Consider the following 23,120-nt stretch of genomic DNA (forward strand, 5'->3'; position numbering starts at 1 on the left):
TTATTATTTTTAATATTATGACTATTTAATTTGTGTGAAAAGTGTTAAAACTCAGTTTTGTCAAACTATTCTACAATTGATTAGAGATGATTTTAAGGCTATGGTTTCCTCATAATTTTAAGTGTCAGCCACTTTAATTTATTTTAATGGTGACAGTGGCATGAAAAATATATCCACATGCTATATAAGTTATCTATGCTTAGTATTATGGCCTCATATAGCGAAGGCTTGTATAAGGTGCTTGTATAACACCCTGTATCGCCGCACCAACATTACAGAGCCTGGCTATATAGTGCAAACATGGAAACATATAAGGTATTAGTTGATATTTTGATGAAATTACACAAGCTTTCAACCTACGTGAAGGTCTTTCTGCCCCTCCAGGAGATCCCGTTGAATACTTCATTGGAATATCTGTTCAGTACTACCGTACAAGTCATGATACGCCAGGCATCCTGTGCACTGCATGTCATCAATTTTAAAGAGGTTTTCCATTTTCAGAACTGGCTGTTTTTTTTAAACAAAGGGCCTTATCACCCTCCCTGGGTCCAAAGCTGAGTTTGTCACAGCTCTCGGTGTCTGTTATTGGCTGCAGCCACTCAGTCAGCTTTGCAGCTCATGCCGCCTGCTTAGACAGAGCCGCGAACATCAGTAATTGGCTGTAGTGCTGCCAATGTGACGTCAGCACTGCAGACATTAACACACTGTGCGCAGCGGCGGAGACTGATAGCTGGACCTGGGTAGGACGAGCAAAGAATATTTTTTTCTTTAAAATATTTCACTGAAAAAAGGATTCAAAATGAATAAAAGACATCACTGAAAAAAAAAACCTAATAACAGCCACACTTGCAATGCCATGTCCACACACAAAGACACAACAGTGTGCAGCAGAAAATGTGGACAGACATATGCTGTGATGCCATGTATTCAGAAATGTAACTTGGACTTTTTGGGGTTCTGTGCCAAATCCTTCGTCTACCATTTATAGTACTGGTGTCTTATGTGACTTTTTGGGGTTCTACAGCTACATCCATGCATTCATTCACAAGCCATGTATTTGTGGGTCAGAGCACACGTGCCATTACCGAACCTGTGACTGTTCTCTCTACATAGTTTCCAGTAACACCCATTAAGTGTTGGTCATCTACTCCTCTCCCATCTTAACCAGTTTCTATATTTTACGTTAACATTATTTTCAATGGTTCATGTAATTTTGTTCCTTGATTTTATTCACATCCTTCCGTCATGTTTTTTTTTCTTTGTTTGTCTCCTCATGATTACTTCCATCCACATTAGTAACTAAGAGGCGCAAGGCTCATCTACGGCGCTTGGACCGGCGTTGGACGCTGGGCGGCATAGTCAACAGGCAACAAAGCCGAGGTGAATGGAACATTTTCTAGTATGCTGGTTGTGCTTGTATATATTGACACCATCAGCTGTGTATCAGGGGCCGTTCTTTCACGTGAATGTTGATGCTGTTTCTATTCTTGGCGAGAACTAACCATTTTATGCATCCTACCATGCTAGCTCTTCCTCTTCCTTATCTGTTTTTTTTCTATACTTTTTATGGCCTAAAGGGATATTCCCATCTTGTAAAATGATTGCATACTGCTAGGATATTATCCATAAGAAAACTTGTAAGATAATGAAGTGCTAAATCAGCACCACTGCCTCTTTATTCTCCGAACTGGTGGGGAGTAACAATGATCTATGATCTGATCCCCACGATCATAAAGTAATGACATATCTTAATGATATACCATCACTTTACATGATGGGGAAACCCTTTACATTAATTATTCAGTGCCTAATGCATGCATATGCTGCATAATATAGTAAATACATTGTGTATATATATATATATATATATATGTATATATATATATATATATATATATATACATATATATATATATGTATATATATATATCCTGGCTTAAAGCAGGTAGTGTAATGAGGAGTTGCAATCATAATGCTACAGGCTTCAGAGCAAAAATCCTAAAGCATTCCCAGCTGACTTAGTTTAGTTTTTATACAGGTACTGTAAAATTAATGAACGGTAAGTGACAACTAGCAGAAATGTGACAACCTACAAATGATAGCCTAGAATAATGGCGCTTCCCAAATCAAAATCAATCCAAATAGAGTAAGGAAGCATCAGCCATGAAGTAAAATTATTATAACCTTTATTAAAAACATCCGAATAAAAACATATAGATTAAAAATGAAGATGCATTAACACAAAGGTACTACCTAATAAAGCTATACACCCTCTTTAAATAGACAAGTGTCTTGATGAAGAACCTATCCTAACTGGCTAAAATACCTATTATATGATATGAACCCACATAGTCTGCCCTGTGCAAAAAGACAGCCAAATGTACATGGTGTAGCTTAGCAATATATAGCTAGGAGAGAATCCCCCAAATACTAGTGAGATAAGGTATAAATAAATAAATTATATCTGCAGGCAGTATATGGGATAATCAAACTGCTACTACTAAACACTGTCACAGTCAGAGTGTCCCAGAGAAAGGCGCCTCTCAATAAGGCAAAAATATAGATAGCAGCAGGCTATAGTAGTATAGAAATACATATAAGCATGTGTTCAATAGAGAAGACGCCTAAAGTAAGGGTTTAGCAACAGATATCAAGATGTCCAAGAGGCTTGCGCCTCTACGTACAGCAGAAATATAAATAGTAGCAAACGGGGGTAAAGAAAAATGGTTCTAATATAGGTATAAAGAGGGTATACGACCTAGTAGAGGCAGTGCGGGTCCCCGACGCGCGTTTTGCGTGTAGCTTCTTCCTGGGGATTTTGGGGATTTTTTTCCTAGCTATATATTGCTAAGCTACACTGTGCACATTTGATTGTCTTTTTGCACAGGGCAGACTATGTGTGTTCATATCATATAATAGGTATTTTAGAGCCATTTAGGATAGGTTCTTCATCAAGACACTTGTCTATTTAAAGACGGGGGTATAGCCTTATTAGGTAGTACCTTTGTGTTAATTTATCTTCATTTTTTAATCTATATGTTTTTATTCTCATGTTTTCAATAAAGTTTCTAATTTTACTTCATGGCTGATGCTGCCTTATTGAGCAGAAATGTGAATACACGAGCTAGTAGGTTTGCATAATGCTTTAATGCAAATTATTTCTTTTTGGTATAAGACCTCCAAAGTCCAGGACATTTGTAATATATACTGATATCAGAATTGATTTCAATATTAAGGTTGCAGAAAAGCAAGAAATTGCTATTCTCTTTGCCACAAACATTGCTTGTTCACTGTACACAGGACACGGATTCGACTGTAAAGGGGTACGCCACTTCTCACAGCCGTCCGCCCTGCTGTAGCAATAGGCTAACAATGAGTTGAGCGCACCCGACAGCCAGTTCACACTTCTGTCTGCCACCACTCGCTATTTTGTTAGGTTCGCGAGACGCTTACTCTGCGTAACACACTAGTGTGCGCGCACACCCATTGTTTTTATAGTGGTTGTGACAAAAAAAAAACCCACATCCCAGCAGCAATGTATGAACACTAACAAAGACTGATACTTTACAGTTTGTTGTATATGGGGCAATGTAGCTGCATACTAGTTAGTGCGTTAATTCTGATCTCTGTCAACCTGGGAGCATCTACAATGAGACCCATAAAGGTCCCACTGCAACTTACAGAACGTCCCATCAGGTCACAGTGTCTACAATGAACGACTCTTGAAGGCCCCACACTGCAACTTACAGAACGTCCCATCAAGGCACAGTGTCTACAATGAACGACCCTTGAAGGCCTCACACTGCAACTTACAGAACGTCCCATCAAGGCACAGTGCCTACAATGAACGACCCTTGAAGGCCCCACACTGCAACTTACAGAACGTCCCATCAAGGCACAGTGCCTACAATGAACGACCCTTGAAGGTCCCACACTGCAACTTAAAGAATGTCCATTCAAGGCACAGTGTCTACAATGAACGACCCTTAAAGGCCCCACACTGCAACTTACAGAACGTCCCATCAAGGCACAGTGCCTACAATGAACGACCCTTGAAGGCCCCACACTGCAACTTAGAGAACGTCCCATCAAGGCATCACCTTAACTTAGAGAACTTTGAAGGTTTTGTACCATGTTTGGAGGTTATTCTTTATCCTAAGAATATTTGATAGCTTCCCTATTGCTCAAGATCTGACCAATGGGAGCCCCACTATGCTGAGATAGCGAAGCACAGAGCACGCTATCATTGGCTGTCCAATAGAGAATGGATGAAGTGGATGTCTGCATGCATGACTTTTCCTTAACTCAGACAGGGTTTTTCAGAGTTCTTCAGGGGTCCAGTATAAGTTCCAGCTCTTGGAACCCCAGCAGTTTTAGGGTTATTCCCTACTTATGGAGAAACCATAACTTCCAAACTCGGCACAAAACCCTTTAAAAGATCTGCTGCTAACATTGTAGTACCATATACCACAAGACAGTTTTAGAGATCTTTGTTGTGAATTCTGTGGTCAAGCTCCCTCCTGTGGTCATGAGTGGTACTTCGGCTGGTTCTGTCTATGAGCTTCCGCTGGTGGATGTGAGTGGGGCTGCGGCTTCTGAGTTTCCTTCCTCAGGTGACGAGGTTAAGTCGTTAGGTGCTGCTCTATTTAACTCTACCTAGTTCTTTGTTCCTGGCCTCCAGTCAATGTTCCAGTATTGGTCTGGCTCTCTCCTGGATCGTTCTTGTGGCCTGTCTGCCCTGCATAAGCTAAGTTCTGCTTGTGTTACTTTTGTTTGCTATATTCTCTGTCCAGCTTGCTATATTGGTTTTTCTTGCTTGCTGGAAGCTCTGAGACGCAGAGGGAGCACCTCCGTACCGTTAGTCGGTGTGGAGGGTCTTTTTGCCCCTCTGCGTGGTTGTTTGTAGGTTTTTGTGCTGACCGCAAAGCTATCTTTCCTATCCTCGGTCTATTCAGTAAGTCGGGCCTCACTTTGCTAAAATCTATTTCATCTCTGTGTTTGTATTTTCATCTTAACTCACAGTCATTATATGTGGGGGGCTGCCTTTTCCTTTGGGGAATTTCTCTGAGGCAAGGTAGGCTTATTTTTCTATCTTCAGGGCTAGTTAGTTTCTCAGGCTGTGCCGAGTTGCATAGGGAGCGTTAGGCGCAATCCACGGCTACCTCTAGTGTGGTATGATAGGATTAGGGATTGCGGTCAGCAGAGTTCCCACGTCTCAGAGCTCGTCCTATGTTAGTAACTATCAGGTCACTTTGTGTGCTCTTAACCACTAGGTCCATTGTGGTTCTGAATCACCTGTTCATAACAGTACTGGAGGCCCAAAGTACTAATGCTTCTCAATAGAGGGAAAAGAGAAGTTCTGAGACCATTTTTTTTTCTTTGCACTGTGTTTTGTCTTTCTTTTCCCCTTTACATCAGGGTGGTTCAGAACACAGGTGTAGACATGGACATTCAAGGTCTGCCCTCTTTGATGGATAATCTCGCTATAAGTGTTCAGAACATTCAAGATTTAGTGGTTCAGAATCCTATGTTAGAACCTAAAATTCCTATTCCTGAGTTATTTTCTGGAGATAGAGCTAAGTTTCTGAATTTCAAAAATAATTGTAAACTATTTCTGGCTTTGAAACCTTGCTCCTCTGGTGACCCAGTTCAACAAGTAAAGATCATAATTTCTTTATTACGTGGCGACCCTCAAGACTGGGCATTTTCCCTTGCGCCAGGAGATCCTGCATTATGTGATATTGATGCGTTTTTTCTGGCGCTCGGGTTGCTTTATGATGAACCTAATTCAGTGGATCAGGCAGAGAAAATCTTGCTGGCTCTGTGTCAGAGTCAGGATGAGGTAGAGATATATTGTCAGAAATTTAGGAAGTGGTCTGTGCTCACTCAATGGAATGAATGTGCTCTGGCAGCAATTTTCAGAAAGGGTCTCTCTGAAGCCCTTAAGGATGTCATGGTGGGATTTCCTATGCCTGCTGGTCTGAATGAGTCTATGTCTTTGGCCATTCAGATCGATCGACGCTTACGTGAGCGTAAAACTGTGCACCATTTGGCGGTATTATCTGAGCATAAACCTGAGCCTATGCAATGCAATAGGACTTTGACCAGCGCTGAACGGCAAGAACACAGACGACGGAATGGGCTGTGTTTTTACTGCGGTGATTCCACTCATGCTATCTCCGATTGTCCTAAGCGCACTAAGCGGTTCGCTGGGTCTGCCACCATTGGTACGGTACAGTCGAAATTTCTTTTGTCCGTTACTTTGATCTGCTCTTTGTCATCCTATTCTGTCATGGCATTTGTGGATTCAGGCGCTGCCCTGAATTTGATGGACTTGGAGTATGCTAGGCGCTGTGGGTTTTTCTTGGAGCCCTTGCAGTATCCTATTCCATTGAGAGGAATTGATGCTACGCCTTTGGCCAAGAATAAGCCTCAGTACTGGACCCAGCTGACCATGTGCATGGCTCCTGCGCATCAGGAGGATATTCGCTTTTTGGTGTTGCGTAATCTGCATGATGTGGTCATGTTGGGGTTGCCATGGCTACAAGTCCATAACCCAGTATTGGATTGGAAATCAATGTCTGTGTCCAGCTGGGGTTGTCAGGGGGTACATGGTGATGTTCCATTTCTGTCTATTTCATCATCCACCCCTTCTGAGGTCCCAGAGTTCTTGTCGGATTACCGGGATGTATTTGATGAGCCCAAGTCCAGTGCTCTACCTCCGCATAGGGATTGTGATTGTGCTATCGATTTGATTCCTGGTAGTAAGTTTCCTAAAGGTCGACTGTTTAATTTGTCTGTGCCTGAGCACGCCGCCATGCGGAGTTACGTAAAGGAATCCTTGGAGAAGGGTCATATTCGCCCGTCGTCGTCGCCATTGGGAGCAGGGTTCTTTTTTGTGGCCAAGAAGGATGGTTCGCTGAGACCTTGTATTGATTACCGCCTTCTAAATAAAATCACGGTCAAATTTCAGTACCCCTTGCCGCTGCTGTCTGATTTGTTTGCTCGGATTAAGGGGGCTAGTTGGTTCACCAAGATAGATCTTCGTGGTGCGTATAATCTTGCGCGCATTAAACAGGGCGATTAATGGAAAACAGCATTTAATATGCCCGAGGGCCATTTTGAGTACCTTGTTATGCCATTCGGGCTTTCTAATGCTCCATCAGTGTTTCAGTCCTTCATGCATGACATCTTCCGAGAGTACCTGGATAAATTCCTGATTGTATACTTGGATGATATTTTGGTCTTCTCGGATGATTGGGAGTCTCATGTGAAGCAGGTCAGAATGGTGTTGCAGGTCCTGCGTGCAAATTCTTTGTTTGTGAAGGGGTCAAAGTGTCTCTTTGGTGTTCAGAAAGTTTCATTTTTGGGTTTCATTTTTTCCCCTTCTACTATCGAGATGGACCCTGTTAAAGTTCAGGCCATTTATGATTGGACTCAGCCGACTTCTCTGAAGAGTCTGCAAAAGTTCCTGGGCTTTGCTAATTTTTATCGTCGCTTCATCAATAATTTTTCTAGTATTGCTAAACCGTTGACTGATTTGACCAAGAAGGGTGCTGATGTGGTCAAATGGTCTTCTGCTGCTGTGGAAGCTTTTCAAGAGTTGAAGCGTCGTTTTTCTTCTGCCCCTGTGTTGTGTCAACCAGATGTTTCGCTCCCGTTCCAGGTCGAGTTTGATGCTTCTGAGATTGGAGCAGGGGCTGTTTTGTCGCAAAGAAGTTCTGATGGCTCGGTGATGAAACCATGCGTCTTCTTTTCCAGGAAATTTTCGCCTGCTGAGCGTAATTATGATGTTGGCAATCGAGAGTTGCTGGCCATGAAGTGGGCATTCGAGGAGTGGCGTCATTGGCTTGAAGGAGCTAAGCATCGCGTGGTGGTCTTGACTGATCACAAGAACTTGACTTATCTCGAGTCTGCCAAACGGTTGAATCTTAGACAGGCTCGTTGGTCGCTGTTTTTCTCCCATTTTGACTTTGTGGTTTCGTACCTTCCGGGCTCTAAAAATGTGAAGGCGAATGCCCTGTCTAGGAGTTTTGTGCCCGACTCTCCGGGTTTGTCTGAGCCGGCGGGTATTCTCAAAGATGAGGGGTAATTTTGTCTGCCATCTCCCCTGATTTGCGGCAGGTGCTGCAAAAATTTCAGGCTAATAGACCTGACCGTTGCCCAACGGAGAAACTGTTTGTCCCTGATAAATGGACAAGTAGTTATCTCTGAGGTTCATTGTTCGGTGTTGGCTGGTCATCCTGGAATCTTTGGTACCAGAGATTTGGTGGCTAGATCCTTTTGGTGGCCGTCTCTGTCGCGGGATGTGCGTTCGTTTGTGCAGTCATGTGGGATTTGTGCTCGGGCTAAGCCCTGCTGTTCTCGTGCCAGTGGGTTGCTTTTGCCCTTGCCAGTCCCGAAGAGGCCCTGGACACATATCTCCATGGATTTTATTTCGGATCTCCCCGTCTCTCAAAAAATGTCGGTCATTTGGGTTGTTTGTGATCGCTTCTCGAAGATGGTCCATTTGGTACCCTTGTGTAAATTGCCTTCCTCCTCTGATTTGGTGCCATTGTTCTTCCAGCATGTGGTTCGTTTACATGGCATTCCGGAGAACATCGTTTCTGACAGAGGTTCCCAGTTTGTTTCGAGGTTTTGGCGAGCCTTTTGTGCTAGGATGGGCATTGATTTGTCTTTTTCCTCGGCTTTCCATCCTCAGACAAATGGCCAGACTGAATGAACCAATCAGACCTTGGAAACATATCTGAGATGTTTTGTTTCTGCCGATCAGGATGATTGGGTGTCCTTTTTGCCTTTGGCTGAGTTCGCCCTTAATAATCGGGCCAGCTCGGCTACTTTGGTTTCGCCGTTTTTCTGCAATTCTGGTTTCCATCCTCGTTTCTCTTCAGGGCAGGTTGAGTCTTCTGACTGTCCTGGTGTGGATACTGTGGTGGATAGGTTGCAGCAGATTTGGACTCATGTGGTGGACAATTTGACATTGTCTCAGGAGAGGGCTCAACGTTTCGCTAACCGCAGGCGCTGTGTGGGTCCCCGACTTCGTGTTGGTGATTTGGTTTGGTTGTCATCTCGTTATATTCCTATGAAAGTTTCCTCTCCTAAGTTTAAGCCTCGTTTCATTGGTCCATACAGGATTTCTGAGGTTCTTAATCCTGTGTCTTTTCGTTTGACCCTTCCAGCTTCTTTTTCCATCCATAACGTATTCCATAGGTCATTGTTGCGGAGATACGTGGCACCTGTGGTTCCATCCATTGATCCTCCTGCCCCGGTTTTGGTTGAGGGGGAGTTGGAGTATATATTGGAGAAGATTTTGGATTCTCGTATTTCGAGACAAAAACTTCAGTACCTGGTTAAGTGGAAGGGTTATGGTCAGGAAGATAATTCCTGGGTCTTTGCCTCTGATGTTCATGCTGCCGATCTGGTTCGTGCCTTTCATTTGGCTCATCCTGGTCGGCCTGGGGGCTCTGGTGAGGGTTCGGTGACCCCTCCTCAAGGGGGGGGGTACTGTTGTGAATTCTGTGGTCAAGCTCCCTCCTGTGGTCATGAGTGGTACTTCGGCTGGTTCTGTCTATGAGCTTCCGCTGGTGGATGTGAGTGGGGCTGCGGCTTCTGAGTTTCCTTCCTCAGGTGACGAGGTTAAGTCGTTAGGTGCTGCTCTATTTAACTCCACCTAGTTCTTTGTTCCTGGCCTCCAGTCAATGTTCCAGTATTGGTCTGGCTCTCTCCTGGATCGTTCTTGTGGCCTGTCTGCCCTGCATAAGCTAAGTTCTGCTTGTGTTACTTTTGTTTGCTATATTCTATGGGTTGTTTGTAGGTTTTTGTGCTGACCGCAAAGCTATCTTTCCTATCCTCGGTCTATTCAGTAAGTCGGGCCTCACTTTGCTAAAATCTATTTCATCTCTGTGTTTGTATTTTCATCTTAACTCACAGTCATTATATGTGGGGGGCTGCCTTTTCCTTTGGGGAATTTCTCTGAGGCAAGGTAGGCTTATTTTTCTATCTTCAGGGCTAGTTAGTTTCTCAGGCTGTGCCGAGTTGCATAGGGAGCGTTAGACGCAATCCACGGCTACCTCTAGTGTGGAATGATAGGATTAGGGATTGCGGTCAGCAGAGTTCCCACGTCTCAGAGCTCGTCCTATGTTAGTAACTGTCAGGTCACTTTGTGTGCTCTTAACCACTAGGTCCATTGTGGTTCTGAATCACCTGTTCATAACAGATCTTCTAGTGTCCATGCCTCAATGGATCCGAGCTGTCTTAGTGTCATGACTCATGATCTGTAGGTAGGTGATTTTCTCTTTATGACTGGTGGATTTGTTAAGTGATACCTATATATGATTGAATATTCCAACACCTATAGTTCAAAATGTAATATATACAAGAAACCATCACAAAGTACTATGGACCACATAAGGTTCCTGTATGGATAATGAGCTCCAGTCTTCCTACAGTTTCCTTCTTTTCACCCACATTCCAGTCATAGCAAACATACAGTTTCCTGATTAACAATGCATCACTCTCCTTTGTATTTTTTATTTTTTCAAATAAGAGCAATAAAAATATGAATAAAACCACAGCCTCCATCAGTGTAGAAATTCCGATCCCTCTGGGAAAGGCTTTTCTCAGTGCAGAGCATCGAGCAGGATAAGAGATATAAAGACTCGGAGAGATTGTTGACTGATGGAAAGTATTTGAGAAGAAAGTCTAGCGGCGGTCTCGAGCACAACACAAGTTTTCTGTTAATACATTAATAATATTCAATATCAGGCCAAATTCTAGTTGTCTTTCAGCTCCTTCTGCATAATGTGTCGTCTGTGCATCTTTTATTAGGGTGGTTCAGAAATATGGCACCATGTTATTGACGTTGTAAAGTCTTAATATGAAATCTCTTGGCCTTTGGTTTGCATATAAATGTGAATCTTGTAGACTAGTCTTGTTGATGATTTACTCAATCATCTCTTTGATATACTGTTTATATATATATATATATATATATGTGTATATATATATATATATATATATATATATATATATATTTTAAAGCCTTTGCAACAACCCTCTGGCTATACATTTCTTATGTGTAGACACGCTACCTCAGATCGGTCTTCCATTCTTCTTGCTTCCAAGATGGCCACCGCAGCATGCTGAGGAGTCCAGTCGTAAGTCTTGACCAGAGCTCCCCTACCTTTTCTATTCCACAGGACAAGAAAAGCAGGAAAGGTATGGTTTGGACTTACCACCGCACTCCCCATGCCACTGCTTTCTTGGAAGCAAGAGAAAAGGAGGCCCAAACTGCGGAGGCACAGGAGGCACCAGATAGGGTGATTGATTATACATCAGAAATGTATACTCACTTTTTGGTCCTAGGGTGGAGGGTTGCTTCAAGTTTCAGCATTACAGTACCGTGTGAATGCTACAGTGTATACGTAATATGTCATGACATTAAGGGCGCAGTCAGACAGCCGTATAACATGGACGACTATCACATTGGAGTTCTCGGACTGATCGGCGACTCTCCTGACCAGATTGTGACAGCTGCATAGAAATACATGCCGTCACGAGACCCACCGGTCAGTCCGAGCATTGTGATGCGATTGTCGTCCGTGAATAACAGCCGTCTGACTGCACCCTAATTAAGAAGAACTGGCCACCAAGTGACGGTTGGCTTTTTGCCACCGTGGGAAAAGATTATATAGCTGATCTCCACTCATTCTTGTAGGGAAAGAGACCCTGATTGGGGCCACATTGGGAACACCTAAATGGTTACAAATGCAAAAAAAAATTATCTTTGATGTATGATCACTGGCATACATTCACCGATCAGTCTATAGTAGTTGACACCACTTGACCCTGAGACTAGAAAACCCTTAATAAAGTAACACTCGGGCTAAGGAGGTTGTATTTGAGGTTGAATCTCTAGTTACAACTGAGCTTCCAAATTTGCTTAAATATAGCCGATGGTTCCTTCTCGACATCTTTCCCTTCTCCAGTTGGTTAAATTGGCTTATACTCGTGGGTTAAATCAGACCGCTATGTGGAACATAATAGTGTTCCTTCATTTTTAGAGTCCATAATTATAATCATTTGGAAATTCCTTGCTATACTCTCAATACACCACAAAAATAGCAGTAAAAAGTATGAGAATCCAAAGCCAATTTCATAAGAGCCTAAGTGTTTCCTAATGACGGAGACCACATAGTGTTTGTTTATATACAATTTCTTTGTTTACCTCTTGGCTTTTATGATTTTTTTAATGGGTTTTTATGCAGATGTAAGCAAAATAATATTTTTTAATAAATGATGTGCTTCCCAACAATGAGTAACAACCATGGAATATGTTTGCCACATGCTGAACCTTCCAAGTATGTGCTTGATGCTGTTCCACACCAGTAATTATTACATATTCTGTGGTTGTTCTATCACGAGTCGCCAGTCCAGTCTTGCCATCCGTATTTCACAGAAACTTCAATTGCTCTTGAGCACATTACTGAGAATGTCCCCAATTCTAGAGCTACGGAAATAATATCCTATAGTGTAATCGCATGATTCTACAAATTACAACCATATGCCTTCAGCACGTTGGTGAATAAACACATGCTTGACGTAAACCAACAGCACCACTGTTTTCAAGGGAATTTCTGAGATTAGAATTCATGGTCTACTTTCGTTTGTAGAGAAAGAGGATTTGAACTCTAGCGCCACCTATTGCAGGTAGCAATCCTAAAGTCAATATCGACCCATTAATGAGCTTTGTCACATGACAGAATCTCAATTTCCAGACGTGTTTTGGCTTTTTTGTCCTCTTCAGTGCGAAGCATGAGATCTGATTTGGCTGCATGAGAGGCCTCTGACTGAGGTATAAGCATTAAGCAGTAATGTTTCTCCTTATGGAGAGTAACATGTCTGGCCTGCTAGTGTTAGGAGACTTAAAGGCCATGCAATGCTTCACTGAGAAATTAAAAGTTACTACTTCCTATAAGTGGCACCAGAGTTCAAGTCCTCTTCCTCTCTGAAGAGGCAATTTGCATATTTAATTTCCTAGACAAGCATTGCATGGCCTTTAAGTCTCCTTACTTTGGCATGTCACTCTCCACAAGGAGAGACGTTACTCCATAGAAGGTGGTGAGCTGTGACATCTTCTATTTTGGCTAGTGGATCCTTTGTTGTCTAGTGTATATAGAGGTGTTAACCTTTATTGTAATCCTGACTTTGATAATAGTGAGACTGTTGAAAAATCTTTTGTTCACAACTAGAAGTATAGGTCTAGTATAAGGCTTGGTGGCCTGTGTGAAAATTGTAAGATTTCACTTTTTTTTTTTTATTATAAGTGATATGAGTAAAATAAAAAAGATGCATTATAAAATAAATAAATGTAACACAAAAATCTGACTTAAACAATAGGTAATTTTTTAATGACACATTTCCTTTAAATGTGTTTTTTTACCATAATCTTAAATCAATGGGGGTCTGACACCCTGCACCCCAACCAATCAGCTATTGCCTCTGACTGCTGTTGGAAGCAAGCAATGTATGGAGCAGAACACAACCACAACTCCTAATTAAAAAAAGCATAAATGCTGATCTGCAGCAGCTACTAAACAGCGTGACGAGGTTGTGGACTTCCACTGTGTGCGTTGTTCATATTTTGCCATAGTAAAAAAAAATAATAGTGGAAGACTCCTGATGACTCCTGAGAACTCCTGAGGACTCCTCAGAACCCCTGGTGACTCTTGAGCACTCCTGAGAACACCTTGTGACTCCTGAGGACTGCTGAGGACTGCTGAGGACTCCTGTGGACTCCTGAGGACTGCTGAGAACTCCTGATGACTCCTGCTGACTCCTGATGACTCCTGAGGACTCCTGATGACTCCTGAGGACTTCTGGGAACTCCTGGTGACTCCTGAGAACTCCTCAGAACCCCTGGTGACTCCTGAGCACTCCTGAGAACTCCTGAGGACTCCTGATGACTCCTACTGACTCCTGACTATTCCTACTGACTCCTGAGGACTCCTGATGACTCCTGAGAACTCCTGAGGACTCCTGAAGACTCCTGAAGACTCCTGAGAACTCCTGAGGACTCATGATGACTCATGATGACTCCTGAAGACTCCTGAGAACTCCTGAGGACTCATGATGACTCCTGAGGACCCCCATTCCTCCATAAAAAGAGCTTGGAAGTTGGATGCATCTAAAACTGCAGTTGTATATTAGTCAAAACTTCCTTATTCTCAGGATGGCACATACTGTTTTTTTGCATGCATACAACTATACAAATAATCTTACTGGTTTTGAAACCATAAAACTAAGCTCTGTCAAAGCATTATATTTCCCCGCTTTAAAACATAAGATTTTGCTTTTGTGACTATTTTCTTGTGGTGGAGCATTGAGTTACAGCCAGTAAAGTTCTATCAATGCACTATTAGGGCTTAAAGGGTCTGCAATGGCCAAATACATTTTGTTCTATGCAATTGCATAAACATTTCAGCTTCATTCAACCACAGGGACATTTTGAACTTCTAAAGTAATCTAATTACTGAACATTTTCAACAAGTAGAAAAAAAAAATATATATTGTATATTCTTCCTTTATAGGCTGTTACGGTGGTCACAAATACATAGAATAAGGGCTCGCTCGGACAAATGGTAATTGATGTTTTATCAGATAGGCAGTAATGATCGTTTTTTTTCTCATACCGTTTCGACATGAGAAAAAAATTGCAGCAGATTTGCAGCACAAATTGTATGGCACGTGCTCATTCCAGTCTAGGGGTGCATGGAAATCATCGGACTGCACTTGGATTACATCACAGTGATTTCCGTGGTCTCATACAATGGAGAAGATGGATACATTTTGTTCTCTATCTTCTCCTAATCGTGTGCTCCGATTCTCTCATCCAGATCACACATTTTGTTGACAGACCAAACTCTGATCAGAGTTTGATCGGAGTGTCATTGACATAATCGATCCGATATTTTCTCATATGAGAGAATCTATGCTCTTGTGACCCTGGCATTAAGGTGCATTTCCACTGCAGGATTATCAGGAATGAACATTCGTAGGAATGCCGATCACCCGATAAATGAGCAAAACGCACATTCATCGAGTGAAATTGTCTTTTGATCATAATTGTAAGCAGGACATCGTCCTGTGTTATCAGGCTCTGTGCTGTCGAGAACAATTGGAGCTTAGGCACACACTATGATCTACCACTTGTCGCTCTGTGCACATATTATTATGCAGTCTGCTTGTCTAAATGAGCTATTAAATGACCGATGATCGTCAAACGACATTATGCACATAGACCTTTAAGGTGCATTTACGATTACAATTATCAGGAACGTTTGTTTCCTAGAAATTGTGCAGTGTCAACAGGCCAGTGGTTCCCCGCGAACGAGCGAAACACTTGTTTTCCCGGTGATATGATCTTTTGGTTTTCCTAAAAAGCCATCGTTCTCGACATTGCATTGTCCTGTGTAAACAGGACATGCTGGCCAGAACTATGGCTGCCTATGAGCACAAATGAACTATTTCTCATCTTTAGTGCGCAAACAGGCTATTAAATGAACACGAATCAGCAGACGAGTAGTTCTTCGGCGAATGTTTAGTTTCACTGGTCGCCTGTTGTATACTCCGCTTTAGATAAAGGGAGGAAAACAAGTACATGTGAAGTTGCACTTAAATGTTTGGCCGAAATCTAAGGGGGGCACCGAGCCCATGTACTTGGTATCAACAGTCAGGTGCTAGCAGACACTAATATGAGAATATTGTCAGAAACATGAGTTTGCTCGCTCACTACACCTATTGCCCAGATTAGTTTGATTATTGATGCCTCCATGACCACCTTACATAGAGCAGCAATCCCACACAACAACAACAAAAAATTACGTTTATAATTATTTATATTCTTTTTACTTTGCTTGTTAACCTTTTTGCTTTTGCACAATTTTGTCAAATTTGCCTTTGCTCTCTTGGCTCGGTATATCGGGCCCACCCTTACCCTGCGCTCTCGCTGATCCATTGCTTATGCTATTTTGGATGACTTCAAGCTGTTTACATTTCTTCTGTGTAAATCCTTTTAGCTTCTGCATACTCGTTATTAAGATGAATTGCAACAAGTAAACCCATAATAAAACCATCCCAGGAAGAAAATACCATGTCAAGTAAAAAGCAGCCTGTTTAATGTCCCTCTATATGCAACACAATTTTTTGGGGGGAGGGTAATGCAATTATCATGTAGAATACTTGATGCAAGAAAATAAACTAGAGCTAGATAAAGAGACGCCAGAGATCGTTCTTTAGATATATGTTAGGTGATTGAAAATCTGGCATTGTATTATGGTGCATAACATTTCAGATTGGAACAAAAAAAAAGCTTAAAGTGTAACTAAATTTTTTTACCTGTTATTTTATGTTTGAGTGCCCATTTAAGTGTAAGTATATTGGTCCTTAGACCCCCCGACACTGATTGCTCCCCTCTACCTATCCAAAAGGTGAACTGCTTATAGGGGTTGTCTGGCTTTAGGCTACAAGTCTGCAGTCACTCTATTTGACCGCAGACCTGTGATTATTCTCAACTCACACACTGCATGCTTTGAGGATTCTCCGGTGCCAGCACTGGGAGCGGTTGCATTCACATTCCGACTAGACACAGCAGCCACATTCCGACTAGACTTTGTCCGGCCTCGCTCAATACACTTGCATTGAGCGAGGCTGCGTCCATCTAGTCGACATGTGACTGCTTGTATGTAGATCACATACTTCTGCTCTTGGCATTGGCACTGGAGAATCCTCACAGCAGGCAGTGCGCGTGATGCGAGGATTCACAAGTCTGCAGTCACATAGTCAATACAAAGGATAGGCTTTACAATCCATTAAGCTGCTAACAAATAAGATGAAATCCTGCTGAAATATTGGTTCATTGTTTTACTGCTCAGCAAAACCATCATTTGGAAACAATTTATGAGTGATGGTTGACTGCAGACTACTATCTTCCAAAACTGCCAGGTATAAGGTTGGATTTTTTTCTCTAAACATATTTGCCATGAATGTCTTTTGGGCATGCCTTTTCTGTAATTTGACGTTTTTGTACTTCCCAGATCTCCTAGTTTAATGCGCCATGTTGATGGCCAGATCATTTGCACGAATGATCTGAAGTGCGACTGTCCTCCTGCTATATGGCCAGTTTTACTGTTAAGCATAGAGGAATTGTACCTGTTATACTAATAACATATAAGAGATGATGTTCTTTGCCTATCTGTGGCGACTTAGCCCCTTTTTGTATTCTAATAAACAGGTATAATAGACTTATCATTTAGTGCCCCACTAGACTGAGCCCCTGGTGATCATTTTAGACCTTGACCGGAAATGTTCAGATTCTCTGCACTGCCTCCACAGGCGAAATTCGGCATTACATAGATAGCTCCCATTGAAATAGTTGTCCATGTAACCCATGAGTTAGAAAGATCCTCCAGAGAGACAGATGCTTTTTAAAGATTCTCTGGGTTCTAGTTTATGCAACGTGAAGATGGTTTTCAGCACATTACACGCTAATTAGCCCTACTGGCCTCTTAACTTAAACATGTTGCTAATCTGATTTTTCTTGCCATTAGAAGAAAAATATGTCACCATACAACCCTACACAAGCCAAGGAAAAGACGAGATTGGATTTGAGAAAGGTGTCACAGTGGAGGTCATCCAGAAGAACCTGGAGGGCTGGTGGTACATAAGGTAAGAGAAGTCAAGAAGTAAAGAAAAATGGCTGCTCTACTAAAGACGTTGACAATTGTGTATTTGTTGTAATTGAGTGTCTGCAATTTATTATCCTCCCCCAGTACAGTAACTTTTTAGAAGACGCAATCTTCTCTATAGCAGAGAGCTAATTGCCTAGTTTACAATATCTGGTTGTGTACTGTATATTGTCTGTCCCTGACTATGGGGGGTGGGAGTCATTGAACCAAAACATAGCAGAAACCAGAAAGCCTAAGTGCATTACGAGAGAAAACATTTATAATAGATTGCCACGGATTGTAAAACTTTACAAGGTGAATCCAAGAAGATGTTTGTAGTACCTGTAATCCTCCTGCCACAGCACTGTGTATGTAAATGCTGCCATACTCTGCTCAAGTGGACGATGAAATAGTAATTGTTTATATGTTCTAAATATATTATCTAGAGAAAGCGGTATGGTGGGAGGTTTGTGCCTGTCCTCAGTGCTATACGGACAATCTACGTGACTTATGGCTTTGCTGCTGGGTGTACAGTACAACGACTTTCGTTAAGCATCCAAAGATCCAGGATTTCTTTTGGTTTGAGATGTTTCCAAGATACTCCCAACCCCAAAAGTAACATGTAAAAGCTAAACATGTAGCTAAAGTAATTATCAAGATTGGCGATTCTCTCTCTGGTCTTGATGACGGGGAGCGTTTTGGAGATTACGGCACACCTCTTCATGAATTGGGCTTAGTGGCGTGTGTGCTGTTCTGTGCGCCTCACCACAACTCTTACTCCAGCCTTTGCCACGTCTCTCAAAGTAGGATGAACTGTGGCAAAAATGGTGTGAAAACGCCAGAAGTTGCATATTTTTTCCGCAACCTTGGGTTGTGCCAAAAAATTGCAAATTTTCAAGTAAATCTGGTGAAAAAAACTTTACTGAATAGCCTCCAATGTTTCCAAAAGAGTTTTTCCCATACTTTCAACTTATCACCCATCCACAGTTGATAGGTGAAAAGCCTCTGATCTCTGAGGGACCCACCCGATTATAAGAATGTGGCTCTCGGCGCTGGGCTACCTCTGCTAATCCCATACACTATCAAAGGTTCCTATGTGCACATTGTAGACTACCACTGTATTGAACCGAGGGCTCAGGACTTTCCTTCTTTTGGTAGGGTTCGATTGTAGGACTTCCAAGGATATGAGAGTTATCACCTCTCCTGTTGTGACAACGCCCTCAAAAGGGTTGTCTGGTCCAAATCAATAAGGTTTTAGTCACTCTGACATATGAATCCTCCCTGCGCATGTACTGTGTGCTGCGGCGATTTGCTGGTTTCTGAGTCGGGACTGGATGATATTTATGTATTATGTATACTCCCAGCCAGAGCCCGTCTAGAGGGCACAACCTCACTCCATACACTTTGTATGGACGGGCTCTGGCCGGGAGTATGCATAAAGCAAACATACCTGCTGGTCCCAGCTCAGAAACCAGCGAATCCCTGCGGCAGACAATGCATGCACTGGGAGAGTAACTGCAAAATTATCAATTTGGACCGGACAACCCCTTTGAGCAACCCTAAGACTCATTTGGAAGCACTGGAGACTACTTATTTAGTGTCAGGAGCACAGTGCTCGTGACCCTCAGGTTCCTGCTTGCTTCAGGACGGTGTGCTCCTGATAATTAACAGTTTGGACCAGCCGCATTGTTGAGTTGCAGGCTTGAGTTGTCTGCTGCTTTGCCTCTGCAGCATTACAGGAGTGAAGTCGACTGAATTCAGCAAACCGGCTAACTTCAGAGCAATTTTTACACTAAAGAGCTGGCACTCCTTGCCTAGGAAACCGGCCACCTCTAATAGACTGCAGAGGTAGCCAGTAACCCTGGCAACAAGCTGTAGACTAATGAATTGAAATTCCCTCCGCTCTTGAGAACAGACAGGATTCTTCAATTTCAATAGTTGATGCATGGGATTGTACCTAACCTGCCTCTGTAAAATCAATAGCAAGAAAATTTGCACAAGACAAGTTGATCTGATTATGAATTACTTTCTTTTACATGTGGAAAGTCCTGAGGGTTTTTTTTACATGCAATATTTATTTCTCCTTCCAATAATATTCCCTCTTTTTATTATGTGCTTTGTTTATTGAGGACTCTGCTAATCTAATTCCAGCATACCGTAGTAATTGTCTTCATATAGTTTTGCCCAGTTGTAATATTCATATAATGTGGTAATCCACCTTAAGTATTATAACAAAATCCTCCTTAAATATGTATCAGGCTCACATTCCTGCACATGTGTTGATCCCCGTTTCCTGCCTCTTTTGCCTTGTATCCCTCTGGATTTATTCCCAAGCTGGAGAGCAGATGTTGGAAGCTGGTCTTCCCAGGCACACTTTCACTCTTTATTTTCGGCCGTTCCTTTGATTGTCGTTAATTGGAATAATATTGGAATTAACAAATTACACACACATGCTGGTTTACAGCCATTAATTAATTTTCCACTCCAAAATCACACAAACTACAAGACCTTTGTCATAAAGTAGTTCATTCAGTTTTCTAATTGAATATGCATTTATTGCATTTTAGGTACCAAGGTATAGAAGGCTGGGCCCCTGCATCCTATCTAAAGAAGGCCAAAGATGACCTACCAAGTCGAAAGAAAAATCTCGCCGGGCCTGTAGAGATCATAGGAAATATCATGGAAATAAGTAATCTCCTGAACAAGAAATCCAGCGAAAAGGAAGGCCAGGCCTGGAATGAAGCTGAGGAGCCCCATATTAGCAAGAAAGAAATTAGTCTGCCAATTCTCTGTAATGACTCCAACGGCAACTCAATGATGACATCTGAGAAACCGACACCCAAAGTCACCCCAGGGTCTCCGGCAGTGGCAAGAATAGCTCCTCAGAGATCTGAAATTAGTAAGTGGGAAATGCCGCCTACATCATAACACTTTCGTTTGCATGAAACTTAGTTTTGACTAACTTAATTTCAAAGATGTTAAGGTGGCTGCCTCCCAGCTAGGACAGCACACTCTGCTGCTGTCCTTGTTACAGTACCCACGAGAGTTGCCAACCGTCCAAAATTCCTGAACAGTCCCTAGAAATAGGGCACATTTTTTGCCTGTCTGTAAAACAAATTGAGGCATATGTAATGTTTTTTAAGCTGTGTAACAGTCAAGTTATTATGACTATGAGGGCTCGCTCTCACAAGCCTATAATACGGCCAAGTCCTATCCAGTATTCTATCCAGCACAAGGGGCAATATTATACTATGGGGCAGTGCAGATCTGCAATTATTTTCTCATGCCAATTAGGCATGGCAGCAAGACTCGGCAGACACACACCCATACAAAGTCTATGGGTGCGGGTAATACATTGCGCTTGGATGTCATCCAAGTACAGTCCGATTACTTCGGACGCCAACAATGGAGGAGATGGAGAAATTACTTTCTCCATCTCCTCCGCATCTCTGCTGAGACTCTCTCATGCTAGATGATCGGAGCACAATGAACTGCCACTGGGCTCAAACTCTTAAGAAAGTTTCATCCGGGTTTCAATTGCATAGTCAGCCCGATTGTCTGATATAAGAAAATCTACGCCAGTGTGACCCCGGCCTAATTATCAGCATTTTATTGTGGTGTTAACCACAGCACCAATGAGATTACAGTGGCCATATTCCTACGGCTGTGTGAGAAAATGAAAGACACAATGCGCTCTGCCCTAGCACATGTGCCAGATTTGCTGTGAGAGGGTAGAGGGGGCAGCAGGGAGGAACAGATATTCCGAGCATATAGTAGAAAAGAGAGATCCCGCCCTCTTAGCACAGTTACAGAGAGAAAACCAGCACACCGTTCTTTCACGCACACAATTGCTAAAAAAGCACATAAAACACCACTGTGGTATCTTTTAAAATGCATTTTTATTACGCCCTTTTTATTAGCAAAGTTTTGTTGTGTTGTTCACATTTGAAATCGTGATAGTTTTTTTTTCTTAAATATGCTAGACAGATTTACAAATGCATTTTTTTTAAAGTAAGAACATACAAAAACAATGGAGGTCTACTGAAGAAGAAAGGTGCCAGAAACTGTGGGAAAAAATGGCAAACTAGAGAATATGCATGGTTCCTCATCCCTATCCTGGTATGCATAGTTCCTCATCCCTATCCTTGTGTGCATGGCCCCCTCATCCCTATCTTGGTATGCATGGCCCTTTCATTCCCATCATTGTATGCATGGCCTCCTCATCCTCATCCTTGTATGCATGCCCCCTTTATCCCCATCCTTGTATGCATGCCCCCTTCATCACCATCCTTGTATGTATGGCCCCTTCATTCCCTTCCTTGTATGCATGGCCCCTTCATTCCCTTCCTTGTTTGCATGGCCCCTTCATCCCCATCCTTGTATGTATGGCCCCTTCATCACCATCCTTGTATGTATGGCCCCTTCATCCCAATCCTTGTATGCATGCCCCCTTCATCCCCATCCTTGTATGCATGGCCCCTTCATCATCATACTTGTATGTATGGCCCCTTCATTCCCTTCCTTGTATGCATGGCCCCTTCATCCCCATCCTTGTATGTATGACCCCTTCATCACCATCCTTGTATGTATGGCCCCTTCATTCCCTTCCTTGTATGCATGGCCCCTTCATCCCCATCCTTGTATGTATGACCCCTTCATAACCATCCTTGTATGTATGGCCCCTTCATCCCAATCCTTGTATGCATGCCCCCTTCATCCCCATCCTTGTATGCATGGCCACTTCATCATCATCCTTGTATGAATGGCCACTTCATCCCAATCCTGGTATGCATGACCCATTCATCCCCATCCTTGTATGCATGGCCCCTTCATCACCATCATTGTATGTATGGCCCCTTCATTCCCTTCCTTGTATGCATGGCCCCTTCATCCCCATCCTTGTATGTATGGCCCCTTCTTCCCCATCCTTGTATGCATGGTCTCCTGATCCCTATCCTGGTATGCATGGACCCCTCATCCCTATCCTGCTATGCATGGCACCTTCATCTCTATCCTTGTATGCATGGCCCCCATCAGAAAAGCATTAAAAAAAAATCTTGTGCTGGTGCCAGCAGCTGCAATAGCCAGGTGATTATGTGTCCCCGCTACTTAAGGGAATGAATATTCACTGCACTCCACGCCCATGGTAGTGGAGAGAGGTGAATATTAATTTCTCTTAAGTAGAAGCACACGTGATCGCCCGGCTGCTGCTGGAAGCCGGTGGCTGCGGCTGACACTGTGCGCGCTATTACAGAGAAATGAATATTCATTGCCAGCTGCTGGCTCCTGCCTTCTGTGACCCGCTGTTCCGCTGCTGCCGCATCCCTGCCATCTTCTGGGACAATTGCTTGGGTATAAACCGAGGGGGACCTACTTGAGTATATATGGTAATTAAAG

At 42.7% G+C, this 23,120-nt stretch overlaps 1 protein-coding gene across 4 annotated transcripts in view; it reads left to right on the plus strand.

The window, feature by feature from the left end:
* SH3PXD2A (SH3 and PX domains 2A) overlaps positions 1 to 23,120 on the plus strand; it is a 350,853-nt gene that overhangs the window by 321,260 nt on the left and 6,473 nt on the right. For 2 of the 4 annotated variants that reach the window (XM_069753686.1, XM_069753685.1), the window contains 3 exons: positions 1,297 to 1,380; positions 17,607 to 17,724; positions 20,291 to 20,622. In XM_069753686.1, the coding sequence (XP_069609787.1) occupies positions 1,297 to 1,380; positions 17,607 to 17,724; positions 20,291 to 20,622 (534 nt within the window). The remainder of the gene's footprint in view (positions 1 to 1,296; positions 1,381 to 17,606; positions 17,725 to 20,290; positions 20,623 to 23,120) is intronic. The other 2 variants (XM_069753687.1, XM_069753688.1) reach the window with 1 other exon arrangement.

Source organism: Ranitomeya imitator, chromosome 2 (assembly GCF_032444005.1).
Source record: "Ranitomeya imitator isolate aRanImi1 chromosome 2, aRanImi1.pri, whole genome shotgun sequence".
Classification (NCBI taxonomy): domain Eukaryota; kingdom Metazoa; phylum Chordata; class Amphibia; order Anura; family Dendrobatidae; genus Ranitomeya; species Ranitomeya imitator.